At 47.6% G+C, this 18,083-nt stretch overlaps 3 protein-coding genes across 3 annotated transcripts; 1 reads left to right on the top strand and 2 right to left on the bottom strand.

The window, feature by feature from the left end:
- Positions 1-582: 582 nt before the first annotated feature.
- LOC128300388 (UDP-glucosyltransferase 2-like) lies at positions 583-2,298 on the top strand. Its single transcript, XM_053036423.1, has 3 exons — positions 583-843; positions 918-1,933; positions 1,992-2,298. The coding sequence occupies exons 1-3, from the start codon at positions 583-585 to the stop codon at positions 2,296-2,298; spliced, it is 1,584 nt and encodes a 527-aa protein (XP_052892383.1).
- LOC128304759 (COX assembly mitochondrial protein homolog) lies at positions 1,993-2,988 on the bottom strand. Its single transcript, XM_053041989.1, has 2 exons — positions 2,841-2,988; positions 1,993-2,779 (listed from the first exon to the last, which is right to left on the bottom strand). Exons 1-2 carry the CDS (start codon positions 2,917-2,919, stop codon positions 2,466-2,468), a joined length of 393 nt encoding a protein of 130 aa, XP_052897949.1. The 5' UTR covers positions 2,920-2,988; the 3' UTR covers positions 1,993-2,465.
- Positions 2,989-3,608: 620 nt separating this feature from the next.
- On the bottom strand, positions 3,609-17,628 carry LOC128304752 (uncharacterized). Its single transcript, XM_053041980.1, has 10 exons — positions 14,428-17,628; positions 11,452-11,799; positions 11,220-11,348; positions 10,792-11,135; positions 10,625-10,727; positions 10,519-10,549; positions 10,185-10,374; positions 9,962-10,098; positions 9,745-9,865; positions 3,609-5,478 (listed from the first exon to the last, which is right to left on the bottom strand). Exons 1-10 carry the CDS (start codon positions 17,626-17,628, stop codon positions 3,609-3,611), a joined length of 6,474 nt encoding a protein of 2,157 aa, XP_052897940.1.
- Positions 17,629-18,083: the final 455 nt, after the last annotated feature.

The raw sequence follows: 18,083 nt of genomic DNA, 5'->3' as shown, positions 1-18,083 counted from the left end.
ACAAATTTTCTCAAGGTATGTAACACAAAGGTAGTCTGTTCGTTGCGTATAGACAACATGAAAAATAAATTTGACATTTGGTGGAAATCATGATGGAAAAGGACGTTGTTTGGCGCGTAATCGAAAAATAGATCCAAATTTGAAAACAATTGTCTAAATATTACATCATCAATTAATCCATAACATAATGCAAATTAAAAAGAAAACACAGTATTCTTCACTCTACACTGTGAGTGATCTAATCTTACCCAAATCGGTCCCAAATTCAAACGCATTCAGTTTTTGAAACACCTCAGTTTTTGAAACACATTTTCTAACATGCTTCTTTAGAACTTAAAAAACTGAATTTTTAATACCTTAACTACTACCAACAAACCACACAACATCAGGCTAAACGAAGAAAACTTGCGTAGAATTTGTGCACGCTATGTTTACAATCAATACATACAATTCGAGATAAAAGTACGGGTCACAGCAGCAACTGATAAGATTTATTTTGATGCACGATTTGAGCGTAACTTATTAAATGCACCAGTGTTGATTTGTACACTGCTCACAGCATTATTTGTTTCATTTCACAGAATGATCAAAAGTTGGACATTATTTCCGTTACTTACCCTGCTGGAAATGGTTGCCTGGAGTAATGGCTATCGGATTTTAGGTCTGTTTCCCCATCCAGGTCTAAGCCATTTCAAGGTGTTTCATCCAATAATGCGAGGCCTGGCGAATAATGGACATCATGTTACAGTGGTCAGCTATTTCCCAGATGCCAATCCCGTACCAAATTATCACGATCTTCGTTTCGAAGGGCAAGACATTTTGACCAACGCATTTAGCTTACAGGTAGGACACTAGTGATAACGATCAGTAAACAATTATTTATGGATTAAATAACTTTGCTTCTTTCCACTTTATAGGATTTCACGGGCAGAACCTTCTTCGACAATTTTAAGGAATTCTATGAATTAGTTGTCTGGGGGATGGAAAGTTGCAAGGCGGCTCTCAATTCTCCAGCAATTGATACGATACTCGAAGCCCACCGTAAAGATCCGTTCGATTTGGTCATAATGGAATTCTTTGCTACCGATTGTATGGCAGGAATAACCTGGCTGATGCAAGTGCCTTTAGTGGGTTTGAGCAGCTGTGCGCTGATGCCATGGCATTACGATCGTGTTGGATTGCCCGACACGCCCTCATACATTCCGTCGGAATTTAGCACATTTTCGGAGGAAATGTATTTCTGGGAAAGAGTGGAAAACTGGTTAGTTACCAGATTGGTGAAGAATTTATACCGCATCGTACAGATTAGTGACAATAGGTTATTGAAAGCAAAGTTTACGCACGTATCCATACCAGACGTGCGTGAGATCGTGAGCAATACCTCGTTAATATTGGTCAATCAGCATTACTCACTTAGCGGTGCTCGGCCATTGCTACCCTCGGTTGTGGAAATTGGCGGAGTACACATCCAAAACACTAATCCTTTGCCAACAGAACTGCAGCAGATTCTGGACGAAGCAAGAGACGGCGTGATAGTGGTGTCATTTGGATCCGTTCTTAAAGCCGCTACACTCCCGGAAAGAAAACGTGCTGCAATGATAGAATCATTTCAACAATTCAATGAACGGGTGCTGTGGAAATGGGAGGAACAAATGGAAAATCAGCCAATGAATGTGTTCACACAAAAATGGCTTCCCCAGAAGGACGTGTTGTGCCATAAGAATGTGCGACTTTTCGTATCTCACGGAGGACTGCTGGGTGTATCTGAAGCTGTTCACTGTGGCGTGCCGGTAGTGGCCATGCCAATCTATGGCGATCAATTTCTTAATGCTGCGGCATTGGTTAACCGTGGCGTTGGTGTCCGTATGGCTTACGAAAAAGTGGACAATGTAACTTACGTTGTCGATTGCATTCAGGAAGGGTTAAATCACGAGTAAGTACAAAAAGTGGTAAGAATTTTATGTGTAGATTAATTTCTACGTTCATTGCAGGAGAAAGCAAAATGCTCAAGTGCTAGCTAAAGCTTTCAACAATCGTGCCCAGCAACCGCTTGATTTGGCTCTTTGGTCGATCATCAATGTAATCGAAAACGGTTCTAAGGGATATACTCGTTCGTATGGAGCAAAGTTACCCTGGCATATCTACTACTCGTTAGATGCTATTATAATGCACATGTTCGTAGCCGCTGCATTGTTGTTCCCTGTTTTATTTTGCTGTTACAAAATGTGTTTTGGAAAGCATAGAAAATCAACAGATCTTGTCGCCAGGAGAAAAATCAGTAAACAAAAAAGATTTTAGGGGTAATTACGTTTAAAGCTGGCTGACTTCAATTATACATGACAAGTTTTTATTCCTATTCTCTAATAGAACACTTCATAACGTATAGTACCAATAGAAACAAAACGCGTTTTATGTCTCATCACCATCTTTTCGTGAATTAAATCAAAATAAAACAGTTTACGTTCTTACTGATCAGTAGCATTATTCTTTCGAAACTTTTTCGGTAGCCCTGTTCTTCGGAATTCACTTCGTTCCACCAGATAGATTTCGGTGCATTCTTTCTTAAACTGTTCGTTCCGGTACCACTCCAGGCTGCAGGCTTTGAGGGCATCGTTCTGTTCTTGGCATTTGGCTACCATGAACAAACCGGAACCCTTGCAGCAATCTTCGAATGCCTTCACCTCCGTCAAACACTTCTCTGTTTTAGCACGTTCCCGCATTATTTTGGGAATCAGCACCTCCAGCTCCACTTTCCGCAGTCGACGGTCTTCCGGATCGCCTGGGAATGGAAAAGCATTATGTAAGCAGACCAAGTAAACAAAGCAACACAGCACACGTACCGAGCCCATGGGGTCCGCCTTTATTTGCGCCTAGCGGAATAGTAGAATCCGTTTGTTCATTTGCAAACGAATGAGCCATTTATCACAGGTTTCTTCTAGCGAACGGAACGGGAATTAACAACACCGGGGCGAATGGAGAGTGTTTTGTTTTGATTGTTTGGAAGGGTGACAGAATTGTGGTGAGCAAAGGATGACATTTCTCCGACGTTAAGCCTCCACTACACGAGAACGGAAGGAGGCTGCTGAATGTTTGCTAAAATGCACTTAAAAGTGAAACACAACGGACATGGATATAAAGGTAAACCTTTTTGCATGAACTATTTTACATAACTATTTATAAAGAGTGAATAAATTAATTTCGTACGTGTTGAATTTCCCCATTGGATTTCATGCAATCTACTAGGCTTGCATGCAATCTAGCAGAAACGTCAAACAAAGGCCCTCTTCGCCGCCGGTTTCGGCGCAGTAGTTGATGTTTACTTCCCTCGTTATCCTGACCAGTTCCGCCGCGTTAATTTGAGTGAGTGTATAAAGTGAACTAATCAGTTTTTCGAAAGTGCCCGCCACCCGTATGGAATCTCCACCAGTAGCATCTTTCTCATCTAAAAGTTAATCAACACGAGGCAAGTGATATTCAAAACATCGTTTCAAATACGTACAATTTTTACTAATAATGTTACAGAGAAGGATAAATTCACTAGGGCCTTTGGTAACGAAACGATACTAATCAACTACCTGTACAGCGATTGCTCAGAGGATTGAAGACACCTAAGACATTTGTCGAATGCTGTTGAGCGTTTTCTCAATATTCCTATAGGTCCGCGGAGGTATCACTTCTAATAATACTTTGCTGTAGTTTGAATGGTCGGATAGTTGTTTGAACATGCTCTTCGTGTAGTTGCGCGTTTCCAGTGATCCTTCCAGCAGCAGATGTGCTCCGGTTAGTATAAGCTTATCACGCGTTTCCTTCGGCAGTGCAAAAACCTTCTCACTTCCGAGCTGAAGCACGATTTTGTTCAGCAGTTTGGAGGCCGTCGTTCGTACAACTGCGTTCTGATGTGTGGCCCCCTTGAAGGAAATTATATGGACCACCTTCGGAATCGATACGTTGTCGCACATGGATTCGAGCGCCTGAGTAGCGTCGGCCCGCAGGAACTTGTTCGTGTCCGCCGTACGATGCAGCAGATGGGTAGCAATGTCTTCCGCCTCACCCTCGAGACACCGGCGATGGGTGGAGAAAAACTCAGCCGAAGCTTGACAAGCGGCCCGTGCCACCTGTGACCGCAGATTGCGCACCTGTTTGGCCAATGCTACCGAAAGCAGATGTATCTGCGTATCGATCACCTCCGGATGGTGGCGAATAAGGCGCACGAAGAACTGCAAACCACTGATGTTTTGCTCCCAGTTCGGGCTCTCCAGATGCGTGAGGCAGTTGTTGAGCGCATCTTTCGGTTTCTCGAACCGGCGCAACGTCTTCTGAAAGATCACTTCGTTGTGCTTCGTTTTACCCTTAACTCCGGACGCTGGCTCCCTTACGGGTGCAACCTTGCTGCTGCGTCGCACAAGGAAAGGTTTTTTAAGGATTTTTTTCGGCGAAACCGATACTCTAGCATCGTCTGCAATTTCGTTCCGATCGAGCTGCTGCAAATTGCCCAAACTGGCGGACTGTACGCGACTACGTGGTCGCGCTATTTGCATTTCCTGGTCGTCATCGTTCATGTCGTGTTCGTCCTCCTGCCGCCTGTCCATGTTGTGATTGGAAAGCTCCTCCGTAGAGTATGAGCCTTGCAATGGATGTGGGCTTGGGGTAGGATATCGTTTCGGTGTGGCGGATGGCTTCAAACTTCGCTCGTAGTTTTCATCATTTTCATCATCGTCCTCATCATAGTCCGACTCGTACTGCACCTGGTTCGAGCTAATGCCATCCATTTCGCTATGAATTGGAGTCGCAGCTCGCTCCCCATACCACTCTCGATCGGTCCGCTCCTCTTCGGGCGCAGCGCCTGCGTACGTGCGGTGCGTTTTAAGCGAAACATTGTCTCCCAAGGCATTCTTAACCGACGCATTGCCGTACGAAGCGTTGCTGGTGCGCGATAGTCGCCCATCGGGATGTTTGAGCACCCCCGAACCGATCGACTTGTGCGAACTCACGGACTGTGGCCGCGAAACGGACGGTATCGAAGCGGGACGACTTCCACCCGGTGCGGCACCAGGATACGCATCGTCGCCCACAATCGTCACACGATCCCGATCGCGATCGCGGAAGTTTAGAATACTGTTGGAGATGATGCGCGTGGACGTGGAATCGTTGCTCGATCGTTCGTCCTGCTCGCTGTCGTACTGTTCATCCCGATGAATGATGTAACTTTCCTGATTGATCACCGGGATGGATGGACGCCGCTCGCCAAGAAATCGCGTCCGATGTGGTGTGCTTGGTGCGGTTCCGCCACCAGTGCCCACGGTAGCCGCATCGCCGTAATAGTTGTGGAGTTCCCCGTGGCTTGCACTGTTACTCCGATTCGTTATCCCACCGTTGTTGGCTGTGTTGTGGTTGTTATAGCTTTTGCTCGGTGATAAATTAGGACGCTGGTCTACATCCGGCTTCTGCACATGCGTAGTCATGGGCTGTTTGTTATGGCTGTACGGCAAGCCAGAGAAAACAACGATGGGAAGAGATAGAAAAGAGAAAGAAGTGTTTAAAAATTCCGATTCAAATTTCGAACGCTCCGCGCCGGACACTGGTGGTGTGCTTTTTCTTTTAATAAATGAAGAAGTCATGCGAATTCAAACGAAAAAATGATCCAACGCAGAAGCCATGTCGCGTGCAAAGGGAAAGCCTCACACATTTTCCCTCCCCTGGGTGTTTGATAGGGGTGGCCCGCGCTTATCGTTTCTGTCCGATCGATCGATACGGTGCGATATGAATAGCATGATGGAGGAGCCTCTTGGAGAAGGCGTAACCAAAGCCAAGGATAATAACACAGCACCCATGTATATTCAAATGAACCCCCGCCAACAAACGAAAAAACAAAAACAACAAAGCGTAGCACATCCAAAGTGTCCTTGCCACCCTGGACATTTACACCGCTCATTCGCGAGGCCGCGGAATTCTAGGTGATATTGAAGCAAGGTGATGGAAAAGGAATTACGTTTCTTCGTTGAAATCGACCACTATTAACACGTCGCTCGAGGTCGTAGTGGACGGTCGACAGACACCGTTCGACAGGACGGGAGGAAACATTACTACCAGCCCACCGTCGATTTGCTCCCGTTCCTCACAGGTGCGTGGTATGAAAAACTTCTGTGGCGTCTCAAAAACGGTCTCGTTCGTGAAGGGTACTACGCTGGTAATTTCCGTCAAATTGATACAGCCCCCACCGGCGGTGGGTTTGTCCTCCGCCTGACCATCACGCTGGTGGACTTCCGCACGGGCAGCTGGCATGGCGTCTTTCCGCCGCTTGAAGAAACACCATTGATACAGCCGCACCAGCTCCGGGTGCGTTTGCACAATTCTTCGGTAGATGTTACTGTTACTATCGCGCGCAATGGCCATGCTGCTGGGGCGCGGATTGTCAACGTGCTCGCCGTTCGGGAGCGTTCTTCTGGTGCTGCTTTTGTTTTCGACACCAACAGCACCACTGTTATTGTTATCACTGCACTGTGCGCCACTGGCCGGTGGACCCGGGTGCTCCTCCTCTTCCTCGGAAGCGCAAGGGTTCAGCTGATGAAAGCAACCCAAACAACTTCCGCACAGTCGATGGTACGCAGGTACGAGCTTCAAAAACATACTACAACACATCAACGGTCTGAGCCTAACCACGGTGACGAACGCGTACCAAGTGGCAGCACCGGAGCTGCTGTCCGTTCAATTTGAAGTTCGCTGACGATATCTCGCACGCAGTGGGCCCATCGGCGGGTGACCATCGTAGTCCACATGCCCTGGGTTAACTCTCGCCCAAGCACCTTTCTGCGCGCAAAAGTTCAAGAAGCTTCACCACACTGGTCACTCTGTTCGGCCATCATCCGTTCAGCACAACACTGGAATGGCAGCCTTGTCACCATTAGCTACACGGTGGCCTACTTTTGAACTCGCAACTCGGACTGGCTCGTTTTGCGGTTTTGGTCGCGTAAAGTCCGAACGAAGTAACCCACCCCGGGACCGGGCGCAAGGTGCGCAATATAAAGCTACACACATAACACATCGATTAGAAGGCACTACCACCGCCAACTGGCCGCCCGCCTACGTTTCGCTGTGTATGTATCAGCGGCACACAATCGACCGAGGTCCGGACTGTTGGAGGTCCTTTTCGGTCTTTCCCAACGTCGGCGGTCACACAACCAGCGGTTTGATACCGACGGTCTGTGCGATGTCCAGTGTGATATAAGGCGCCCCACAGCAGCAAGCGCTGTTAATGTGCGACGGCGGCCACCCTTAAAGGCACTGAAGGTAACCGCGGGAACCAGCTATGTATAATAGCGGCAAGCGTACTAACACCGGTTTGCGCGAAGGGTTTTCACTGTATAAGTTCCGCGCGGCGGGGATGGGCATTTGTGCTTTGTTCCGTCCTGGCCCTTGGACCCCAGTTTTCCCCCGGGTTGTTCTGCCTGGTACGGGGGTTTTTGTTTATATCAACGCCACACAACGATGAGTGAGCGCGCGCGTCATACGCGTTTCGTTTATTGGTATGCTTTTCCCATTTTCATTCATTCGGCACGGTTGATGGTATTCCTGGCCATAGGCAGAGCGGTGTGAACGAGACCGAAAATGAACCCTGCTGCTGTTGTTGATGTTGAAGGTAGTAACCATATCATCAAACAACTAGCAGACAAGGGTGGGATTCAGGGTGGTGAAGCTAAAGGGGGAAAATAAAATCCCTCCGAATGAGTTATTATGTACCAGAAGGTGTACAGCGAGTCTGTGTGTGTGTGTGTGTGTGTGTTATCAGCACATACAGCCTGGTCATCTTAGACGAACGTGAAAGGATACAGTTATTCAGCAGTTTTTTCACCATTGAAATGCAAAGAAGTTTAATCCTTAAGAGACCCCTCTTACTACGGAACACCGAAGTAGTTTCAGAACCGTCTGTCAGCTTCGAGCTGTCTTGTCTAATGACTGGCAATCCGTTACTGGAATTTCCCAAATATTGGGTCCCTTTGCGTGTATGGCATGGTCCTCCAGCAGTGTACCGGTAAGAAGGTTGGTGGGACCATCTTTCAATGGCGATCCATAAATGCTGAAATTGGTTTTAACTCAAGGTCGTTCGATTCGTTGACCTCCTTTTTTTCGACCAAGTATGCATGAAACGTAATGGAAAACCCATTAGAAAATCCATTTTGTACGAAAACGGGAACGTTGGCGATGGGATCGTCGCGTGCTGGGAAACTTTAAGACACGGGTAGATAATAATACCAGCGCTTGGGCTGTGGGGTCAGTTCACCAAATGGAAAGCCCTTGTTATTGATATGATGGATTAGATCCTTCACATCCACCACACTAACGGTGCGCTATGTGTTTGTTGGTTGGGATACACGTAGCACAAGAAAATGCGAGATTTAAAGATAACGTTGCACTTTATATACATAGCTTCCCGTGAAGCAGGTGGTTCTTTAGCAATGGAAAGTACCTAATCGTTTGTGAAGTTGAGACGAGCAGAAAAAAGGAGAACTTATCGAAATATACGCCTCTGAGACATGACAACTTTAATGCTCTCTTAGTCGCATTCGAGATGGAAGATGCTCAGAAGGATTTTTGGCCCCGGTATGTGTAGAATGGAGGAGCACTGTCACCTGACATTGACGAGCTCTACGAGCTGTACGAAGACCTCATTGTCATACAAGGGATTAGAGGCGCCAGACTTCGATGGGCTGGTCACCTGTCGTGAGAATGACACCGGATAACCTAGCCTGGTCGGAAGTCCTTTTAGGTCGTTCACATGGACAGAGGAGCGATTTAGAGGACTCGTGCAACAGTCCAAGACCGTTAAGTGGTTGTAGCGTCTGATACATAAGTAAGTACTTCTACGCATTAATGCTGCAGCTGTTCAGTTATGCAGATTTGGAGCTTCAATCTGTTTTATTCTCTCCAATTTAAAGTTTGCAGTTTAACTACTGATCTAATCTGTTCTGTTTGCAGTTTGATCTCTTCTCTCCGGATTCTGATCTTATGTATCTTATTCAGATCTTGTTAGAATTATTTAGAAAGCTTAGATTATTAAGATTTACAGATTTAATTCAGAAATCCTCCTCACCTCTGGATTACGTCACAAACTTCAAATGTTGCTCGAGCCAGAACGACTTGCATGGGAATTTTGTCTGAGTTTTGAGAACTAGTCCTTGGATTCGTTGAGTATCGACGTCATGCAGAACCAAACCCAAAGAACAAGAGCAACCAAGTAAAGGATACGGTGAGCTGGTAGTCCACAAAGTTGTGTCCAAAAAGTCGGTTAAATCTTTCAGAAACCGGTAGTACTTATCTCCCTAAAGGTTTCGAAGGCTGGAGACAAAAACCTACACAAAAAGGAAGTGTAAAATGCATTTCAGATGCTTGGGATAACTGTACTGGATTCAGGAATATTGGAGACTGCATCTGGTCACGTTGCACATCATCATGTAGCTGCTGCAGCATAAACAGTATTCCGAACGAGGAAAATCTATACTCGACTTGTGCTGATCCCTCAGAAAGAACAACTATTGATTGAATGTCAACACTATGCACATTTTAAAGTGCATATTTGTAGTCGCAACTGACAACAAAAAGGAACAGAATATGAACATGGCGCAAAATTAAGTGAAGGTGCAAATGCGTAACTGTCACGGTGTATATGTTTCAGATGTCACTTATCAGTGAAACGAACATGGAACATAAAAATAAACACCTAAACAAAAAACAACCATCGCTGCTTACCTTCCCATCTGATTAGGATTGTAGAACCGCATGCCAAATCTCGATTGTCTAAAACCTTCACTTTCCACCACCGGGTCGGTCGCTGGTCGGATGTCGTTGCTAACCTGCTTGTTGGCACTAGCTGCAGTGCGCGAGAAAGGACAGAGGAAATGGACCATTTGCCGGCCATCAGATAACGCTATTCAAAGTGTGACAAATGCCGTTGCCTGCGGCTTACCGATTGTGTCACTCATAAACCCATCACTGTTGCGGGAATACAGTTTGCCCCGCATTCGCGGTGCCCTCATTTCGTAAGGGTTATTGTTCTTCGCCAGCATGATTTTACCGCTCGTCTTGGGATCCATTTCGGGAAATCTAAATCAGATAAAAGGGAAAGAAATGCATTCACTTCCCGAACCGGTGCATCCGCGCGGTAATGGATATCGTGATGATTGGTGTACCTTAACGAAGTGATTGAATTGCGTGAAATTTTGCCATTCGCAATTTGCGGTATGCCGGACATTGTTCCCTCCAGCTTGCGGTTGTGGATTGGGACGGGTTTGGTTGTGGCAAACGGTGCCGCCAGCTTGCTGTCGGGTAACTCCGGGTACGACCTGGATGATTGTCCATTCCCGTACAGCGGTCGAGTGGCTGTGGCAATGGAGGATAATAATAATTTCCATAAGTTACATACTTTCCGGGTCCTTCCGGACGGTATCTCAGGGTTTTGCAGTAAAGGTCCGGAAAATTGTGTCAAGACCACTGCAAGCACGTAATTGGCCCGTAGTAACTTACCGTTCGGTCCCAGCGGCTGGTTCATATTGTCCTGCAGTGAAGAGTAGAAGTGTAGATGTACGTTAGAACAAATGTGGAAATGGAGTGTCAGAAGGCAATATCTTACCGAATATGATACAGGTATTTTGGAAGTCCAGCCGGAGTTGGTTGAAATTTTTGATGTTTCTATAGGTTGCTTGATTTCATCAAAAACTGTGAAGCTGGGTTTCCTGAAACAAGCATCTCATCAGTTACTGCAGAACTCGTGGAGAAATTCAAACGCGCAATACGTACTGTCTAATCTCTTCAAACGAACTGTTTTCCACCTGAAAGCTGGGATATTTGTGCCGTCCGGGTCGATTGAAGGTGGGCGAGGCGGACCCACTGCCAGCCTCGATCCAGTCAACGTCGGCCCCGAACATGATAACATTGCTGGATCGGTTGGAAGGCACCTTAATCGCGTACTCCACACTACCGTCCGGACCGATGAAGGGAAGCTGCTTCCGCGCCAGCCGTGCCTTAACGGCCGTGATCAGATGGTTGCCTTCCGGGCGCGTTCCGACAGCGGCACAAACAACGTCTAGAACCAATTTAGGAGAACTAATTTGTCCCAGCACCGCAAGAACGTCAAGTGCCGCCTGTATGCCAAACAACGAAGACAGCGTGTGAGTTACCAGGTGCCAAACCCCGGTGTAGCATTATACGCTCAAGGACACACTTACATGACGGACACGTTTTTTGCGATCCATTGCCGCCTCGGTCGCTCGGGAAATGAGAGTTTTGATGTCGAAGTAGGTACTCGGGAATGTCATTAAAGCAAACAGCACCGTTTGCAATGCATTCTCGCGGAACTGCAAAGAAAATGGAGTTGCCCCCCACACACACACACAATGAAACCCCAACCCATTAGACTCAACACGTTAAATACGGTTCGCAGAACACGGGTGTGCTAACCTTGGAACTTTTGGCATGCAGGAAGTCATCCGATAGGAGCCGTTGGACGATGGCCGCCGTTGGTAATCGTTGCATCAGCGCCTTGGCCACATTGTTGCTTCCCGGACCGCCCTGTCGGCACAGCCCGGTCATGATTTGGCCGACACGGTCTTCCAGGTTTTCCAGCGGTAGCCGCGACACCAGGTTGACTAACATTCGGACCTTATCGTCAATGACATCGAGATTCCGCTCCGAGGACAGCAGTGTGCGCAGCAGCGATTCTAGGTACGGTTGAACTTTCGCTAGATTATCGGATGATTTAAGAGCTTCCTCGATGCTACAGAACCCTTGGGAACGCAACCGCCAATCCTGGAAGAACAAGGAATCGGAACGTACATCACGGAACACATCAGGGCAGTATGCTTTGAAGTCACTGCACTGTATAAATATTGTCAAAAATGTTCAACATAGTTTACATTTCTCATTGTAGCTTTTGAGTTTTGCTGCTTCACACACGTTCGCACCAATGAAGATACTCCTTCTGTGACACTGCACAAGCCTTGGATGTTTATCCAAACGGTGGATGGGCACTGTGTTTGATTGCTTTGCCGAACTAATCACTAACACAACCGGCAACCTTATCCGGCCGGTTCAAGGAGAACTACTGAACCTCTGATTGGCAAGGGTTTCGGCTAAAGTTGGGCTGTGGGTTGCGTATGTCGCCTTCGCCTGCTCTAACCTAGAAACTTCCTTCGGAGTACGAAGACCTGCCGATTTCTTTTCTAGAACACCGCTCCAGCCGGCACACCACTTGGGGGCTGTGGGAAACGCACCCGAAGAAGTATCGTGCCGAGCGAGAGCAGCAGCAACAAACAATCGTAATCGGTAACAGGCTAAAACGTCACACGGGGTGGGAAAAACCCCCGACAACCCGCAGGCAAGGCACACAATTACTGACACGAAAGTATGTGATTAGGATGGGAGAAAAAAACCGAAAGTTTCGGCCATTCGCTGCTGCTGCTGCTGCTGCTCTCCATTTGCCAAGTTTGTTGCGGTGTGGAATTGATTTAGTGCGTTGACACCGTTCTATTTTCCTTCCAGCGACTACCAGCAACCGGGTGCCGATGACGGATAGAATGGCTGGCCGGTGGCCCGTACGTATGTTCTCATTAGATTGAGGGAGGGACATCTAAGCCGCGCAGGCTCTCAAAAAAAAGGAGGCGAGAAAAATATAGGTGAAAGTAGACCGTCAGAGGTGGTAATAAGTAAACCGGACGTTGATAAGACATTATAAGAAATCGTCGTTGTTGTCGATGTCGCCCATGGGACGCTGTGTGTATGTGTGTTTTTTTCCTCTTCTTCTTGTACGGCGCATGGCTAAGAAATGTAGGAAAATTACATGTATGTAGGTGATTCTCGGTCGTGGGCTGCAGAAGGTTCATGGCACAGAAAGGATAGCCCCTTCACGAGCGTGGTGACGAGAAACACGCAATGTGTTAGCTGTATCCGTTTTGAGCACACACGACGTTCAAAAGTGTGGGCTTTTAACCTGCTTTTGACCCTGTTTTGTAGGTCGCACACTACAGGTTGACAGATTAAGGGGGATCGATTTTGTTTTCCTTTCTTTCGGCCTGGCGGCTTTTGGGTTTTTGTAAAATATTTAGAACAACACTTGTAATGATTTTGTTCCGGCGATTCATGCAGGGTGTTATGCGTACTAATTGCAAATTAAAAAATATAACCAAATGCGGAACTTCAAATCATCTGCAAGCAATGGTGATGTCTATTAAGGATAAGCCGATTTTTTGTTGCGATTGGGAGATGTGCAGTCAACATGATAGAAGAAATATCTTTTGAGATATACTAAAGCTCCAAGTTTCATTAGTATACGATAAAATTTTATAATCAATATACTGACAGATTACAAGCAATAGACGCTATAGCATAAACTCGGTTCAACGAATACTCGAGTCGCTGATAACTGATCGAATTTCATTAACTTTCATCAAGTGTACTTTGCACTAGTACTACTAGTCTTAGTACATTAGTAATTTACTAGTACTTGATGAGGATTTTTTATTGACGAATTGATCTCTTTTTGATTAACAAATTTGAGGTTTCTAATCATTTGAGCGACCGTCACTTCCTCAATTGGTACGTTAAAGTACCTTCTTTCAAGGTATTTTAAATCTTTTAGTTCCTGAGTTCCGTTATTACGAAATGTGGGTGATTATAGCAAGTTAATTTCTTCTTCAACTTCAACTCAAACAAAGAAAATATCGGTTGAAATTTTCCCAGCCTTAAAAGGTAAAGAATCAAGTGCCCGATACTGAACAGTAAACAGAATACCCTTATCTAACGGGAGCACAATTCAAGCCCTGTTTTAGGTTACATTGATTGCGTGTTGCACTTGATTTTCACATTCCTTTCTGCACGCTGCATGTGCATGCATGTGGGTTTTCCTCCTGCACTGTTAGATAAAGGAATAAAAAAATCGTTAAGGAAAATGCACACAGTTCTACTCGATAAGAGTCGCCCACAGGTGGCATCAAGCTCACCGAACCGCTAGGTCCTTTTTGTACTGCCACCATAACAGGTGCTCACCGGTGTTGATTTTCAATCGGTCACACTCGCTGAATGTAACGTTCGCAAGCCAAGCCAAAGTAACGCTACTGCTGGTCTGGCCGGCAGACTTGGTGTAATTTGCGCAAAAAAGAGGTCACCCAAGGACCTAGAAGGAGCCGAGAAAATTGGTCATTCTAATGAGCGGGCCCGTGTGTCGGTTAGGTTTTATGTAGCACCGGGCGTGATCTAGATTTCTCTTCCTATTTCGTTAATGTCAGACGCCGTCAACGCCGCCGCAACGGCGTTTCACTGTTCTTTTCACTTGTGTGCCACTAATGAAAATGAGAGTACGGCACGGGGCGGTAGTAGGTTATGTCGTTCGGAAAAATGCCCATAACGTGTACGTTGGGGTTTGTTTTGCTGTAAACTTACCGGACTTTTGAGTTGGAGAAGAGTGATCCGGTTCACAATGCCGAGATCTTCCCATGAGCTGACTATTTGCTGATTATGGGGCATCTTTGGGGAGTCCGGGCGGGAGAAACTTGGAGAGTGTCCCCGGTCTCGAACTTTTGCATCTGCCGAACTCGTAGCGTTCGCACTGATTTCGTTGCCATTCACATCGATCTGTGCCAGTGCCAGTCGCGAAGGGGTGCGTGTAAATGGCACAAATGGCACTTCCATCGTTTCGTCGGCGGACGTTTGAGTGGCGATGGTTTTCCCGAACACGTCAAATATGTCCTCCTCGTTGACGCTGATGCACTTGTCTGTCCGCCCGTCGACACTTTCGCCGACACTGGAGATGAGCTGATGGTTATTGTTCTTGTCGCTTGATGCCAGCGTATCGAGCGATTTGTCGCTCATGGTGGAACTTTTCCGTCGATTCCGGTGTGGCGATGGAGAGGGGCTCCGTAGCAGGTTGTGCATGATCTCGATCCCACTGTGCGGCATGGGGCTGAGAGATGAGGGACTGATGTAAACGCTACGCTTCAGTGACGCAGACGTTGCCGATCGGCTGCGCAATAATGTTCTGCCACGGACATTGGCAGGTTGTGGAGTGAGCTGACCTTTACCGTCACCCCCAGCCGCAGCTGGGGACTTTTGTGCAGTGCCGCTCGATTCGTGCACCTTCCGCATCGTCTTTGGTGAAGGCATTGTATTTAAGCGTGGAATACCCGATCGTACAATTTTAGACACTGGTTTGGTGGATGGTGCAGTATTATCCGCAGATTTATTTACGGGCTTCGGCGATGGTGGAGGCGCATTTTGCAGCTTTTCCTCCTTCGGTATTTCGATGTTGAGTTCCTTGGTGTAATCTTTGTTGTTCTGCTCGGCCTGCGAGGGATCCTGCTCGAGATTGTCCGCATTTTCGTTGCTGTTGGTTTTCATCAGCACTTCCAGCGAAAGGTTCGACTCCAGCTTTTTCGGAGTCGGATGTGGAGTGGTGTGGTTCTGCACTACATCCACCGAATCCGCCTTCTGCAGCACAACGTTGTTGATCTTGCTTTCGATACCCTGTATCGCTTGTTTCACCTCCTCAATCTTGTCTGCCAGAATAGCACTAGCATCCGAACTAGTGAGCATCGATACCGGCCTCGGTTCCGGTCGACTGTGCGTGTCGGGCGTTTCTGGTAGTTCCGGTGGCGCACTGATGTTGTCCACTTTAGCAGATGCGGGATGTTGCGATTCCACCGGTTCGGATGTATGATGTTCGGATGTTTTCGCCGACTTTGGACGAGCGAGAGATGATTTGGGTCGCGAGGGTGTACATTCTTCTTCATCTGCAACCTTGCTCGTTATCATTGACGGAGACTCGTTATCTTCCGGGTCTGAACCGGAGTTCAATTCGCTAATGACCGAAGTTTCCATGGTGGATTTCGCCGAAGAGGGTCTGGGCTTTGCCGTGCTGCTGCTGCTAAACTCGGAAGACATTGCCATGGTGCTTGGCGGTGACGATCGTTCCGTGTCTGCCGATTGGGAGTACTGCCTTCGCATCATGCCGTGCGATGTGGAGCTGCTTCGTTCGGAGGATGAGGAAGCCGATTTCAGGGAAGATCGCTGTGGTGGCGGTGCCGTCGAAGATGTCCGATCGGATATCGTCGACGAGGACAGCAGTTGTGCGGATAGGTTTGAAGATTGTGACAGCGACAGTGCGTCTTGATCGCTCTGATCGAACGTATCACTATCGGGGGTGCGCATTTTAACGATCTCCCCGCCAAATCGCACACGGCGTGGCGTTCGCCGTACGTACTCTGTATCGGAGGAGTAGAGTAAGTCTTGCTGCATCGTAGCTGCTTGACTTCCACCGATCGATTTCACCGTGACACTATCCTCCAGCTCACTGTCCGTCAGCACACGCACCACCCCGAACCGCTTGTTGGCGTTATCTTCGTCACTTTCCTCACTGATTGAGTTCGAGTTGGAGGTTTCCGCCTCCAGGATGCGCATCGTAACCGACTCCTTGTTGATTTTGATCTCGGTTTCCATGATCACTTTCGAATCGTCGATCTTCTCTAAACTGACGCGCCGCAACAGCGGTCCTCCGCCGGGCCCTTTGCTCAGGATGTAGTCGTGCTGGGGAAGCCGTTCGTCAGAGCCAATGCGATTTCGCAACCGGGCCGCATCGTTGACCTCGGCCGCACGCGAAATGTCACCGTGGCTGCCCGATTTCCAGCGCTGCGCTTTTGGTGAAAGGGGCTGCAGTGGCATCGATGCACTAGGGATGACGGTCGGTTTCCACGATTTTCGCATATCCACATTCCCGAGCGGTATCTCACCGGGAGGCACGACTGGATCGCGTCGTGGACTTTTGGGCGGGTTCGGCAACCCGTACACATTGCACAGCAGATCAAAATCGCGCCTGTAAGCCACCGAAATGCACTCGTAAAATTCGCGCGAACCGATCGTGTTTTTAATCTTGAGCAAAATCTTCAATGCAATCTCCTGGTACGTTATCTGCACCATCTTTCCACCGAGCGCGTTAATTACTGCCCGCAGTATAAACGTTCGCTTCGCGGTTAAAATGGCCGGCTGAATGAGCGAGGGCAAAGCGAGCATTACACCGACGATGTACCGGCTGCTGAGCGGATCTTTGGGATTGCGGTCCATCCCGTAGTTCATGATTTCCAGCATCACCGTTTCCGGCAGTTTGGTTTGTGCGATGTACACTTTCAGCACGTCCAATGCACCCTTCCGCACCGCCGGTGACGGGTGGCCAAGATTGTCAATGATCGGTGGCAGCAGTGAGGCAAAGTAAATGTCCGTTTCGTCCCGCAGCACTATGATCACATCGATTAAAACACGCAGCGCGTGCTGACGCACTTGGAACTCTGGGTCGTGCAATCGTTCCAAAAACTCGCGGAACAGTTCGTTCATATTCAGCCCGACCGGCAGCTCATTGTTGCGTATTATATATTCCCACAGTGGTGTCAACTGCAGCACTGACAACACCCGATGGTTGTCCTCAACATTAAGCGCACGCCGGTAACGTGCCGGAGATTCGGTAGGCACACCACCGGAGGACATGGCGAGATTGTGTACAGCGTGCATGCCTGCGTTGCCAGCGGACGAGGTGACACTGTTTCCACTGCTGGAGGAACTTGTGGCGTTCTTGGCAAACACACGGCGGAAAAACATACTTCCTAAGGATGGAGGAAACTGAAACGCTGTCCCTAACTCCCTAACGTTCACCTCCCTTTTTTACGATCGACAATTATAAATACACTTTGGAGTGGTTTAGTGTGGGTCAACCACCACTCAAACCATCTTGCTTTGTAACGGCGAACCAAACGGTATTAAATGTAAACCCTTACTGAATATACGATTCGCGGTTCGGTTCGAACGACCCCCGGTAGTCGGTAGAAATAGAACTGACACATACCAAAGCTTCATACCGATGGCCGATGGATCGTTTGGACTACTGCCCATGAGCATGCGTTTAAACAACCACGCGGACACTATGGTACAATACTAATCGAAGATTTTTTTTCTACTTTTAGGTACGGTAATCTTATGGCTTTTCAATGCTGCGGTGAACGAGACATTCAAGTTTGGCACGGGATTCCCACAGGACTCCACGCGGATTTTTTGTG

The sequence above is a fragment of the Anopheles moucheti genome, chromosome 3 (genome assembly GCF_943734755.1).
Source record: "Anopheles moucheti chromosome 3, idAnoMoucSN_F20_07, whole genome shotgun sequence".
Lineage (NCBI taxonomy): Eukaryota > Metazoa > Arthropoda > Insecta > Diptera > Culicidae > Anopheles > Anopheles moucheti.
Note: the sequence above shows the minus strand (reverse complement) of the source record. Positions and strands in the feature narration are given on the sequence as shown.

What these genes read in the sequence shown, in the direction of transcription:
- LOC128300388 (XM_053036423.1), top strand. Translation starts at nt 583, where the DNA reads ATGATCAAAAGTTGGACATTATTTCCGTTACTTACCCTGCTGGAAATG. An exon ending in CCAACGCATTTAGCTTACAG is followed by an intron (nt 844 to 917) that starts GTAGGACACTAG and finishes TCCACTTTATAG; the next exon opens with GATTTCACGGGCAGAACCTT. An exon ending in CAGGAAGGGTTAAATCACGA is followed by an intron (nt 1,934 to 1,991) that starts GTAAGTACAAAA and finishes CGTTCATTGCAG; the next exon opens with GAGAAAGCAAAATGCTCAAG.
- LOC128304759 (XM_053041989.1), bottom strand. Translation starts at nt 2,919, where the DNA reads ATGGCTCATTCGTTTGCAAATGAACAAACGGATTCTACTATTCCGCTA. An exon ending in AGGCGGACCCCATGGGCTCG is followed by an intron (nt 2,780 to 2,840) that starts GTACGTGTGCTG and finishes TTCCATTCCCAG; the next exon opens with GCGATCCGGAAGACCGTCGA.
- LOC128304752 (XM_053041980.1), bottom strand. Translation starts at nt 17,628, where the DNA reads ATGTTTTTCCGCCGTGTGTTTGCCAAGAACGCCACAAGTTCCTCCAGC. An exon ending in GCAAAAAACGTGTCCGTCAT is followed by an intron (nt 11,136 to 11,219) that starts GTAAGTGTGTCC and finishes TTTGGCATACAG; the next exon opens with GCGGCACTTGACGTTCTTGC. An exon ending in GTTTATGAGTGACACAATCG is followed by an intron (nt 9,866 to 9,961) that starts GTAAGCCGCAGG and finishes CGCGCACTGCAG; the next exon opens with CTAGTGCCAACAAGCAGGTT.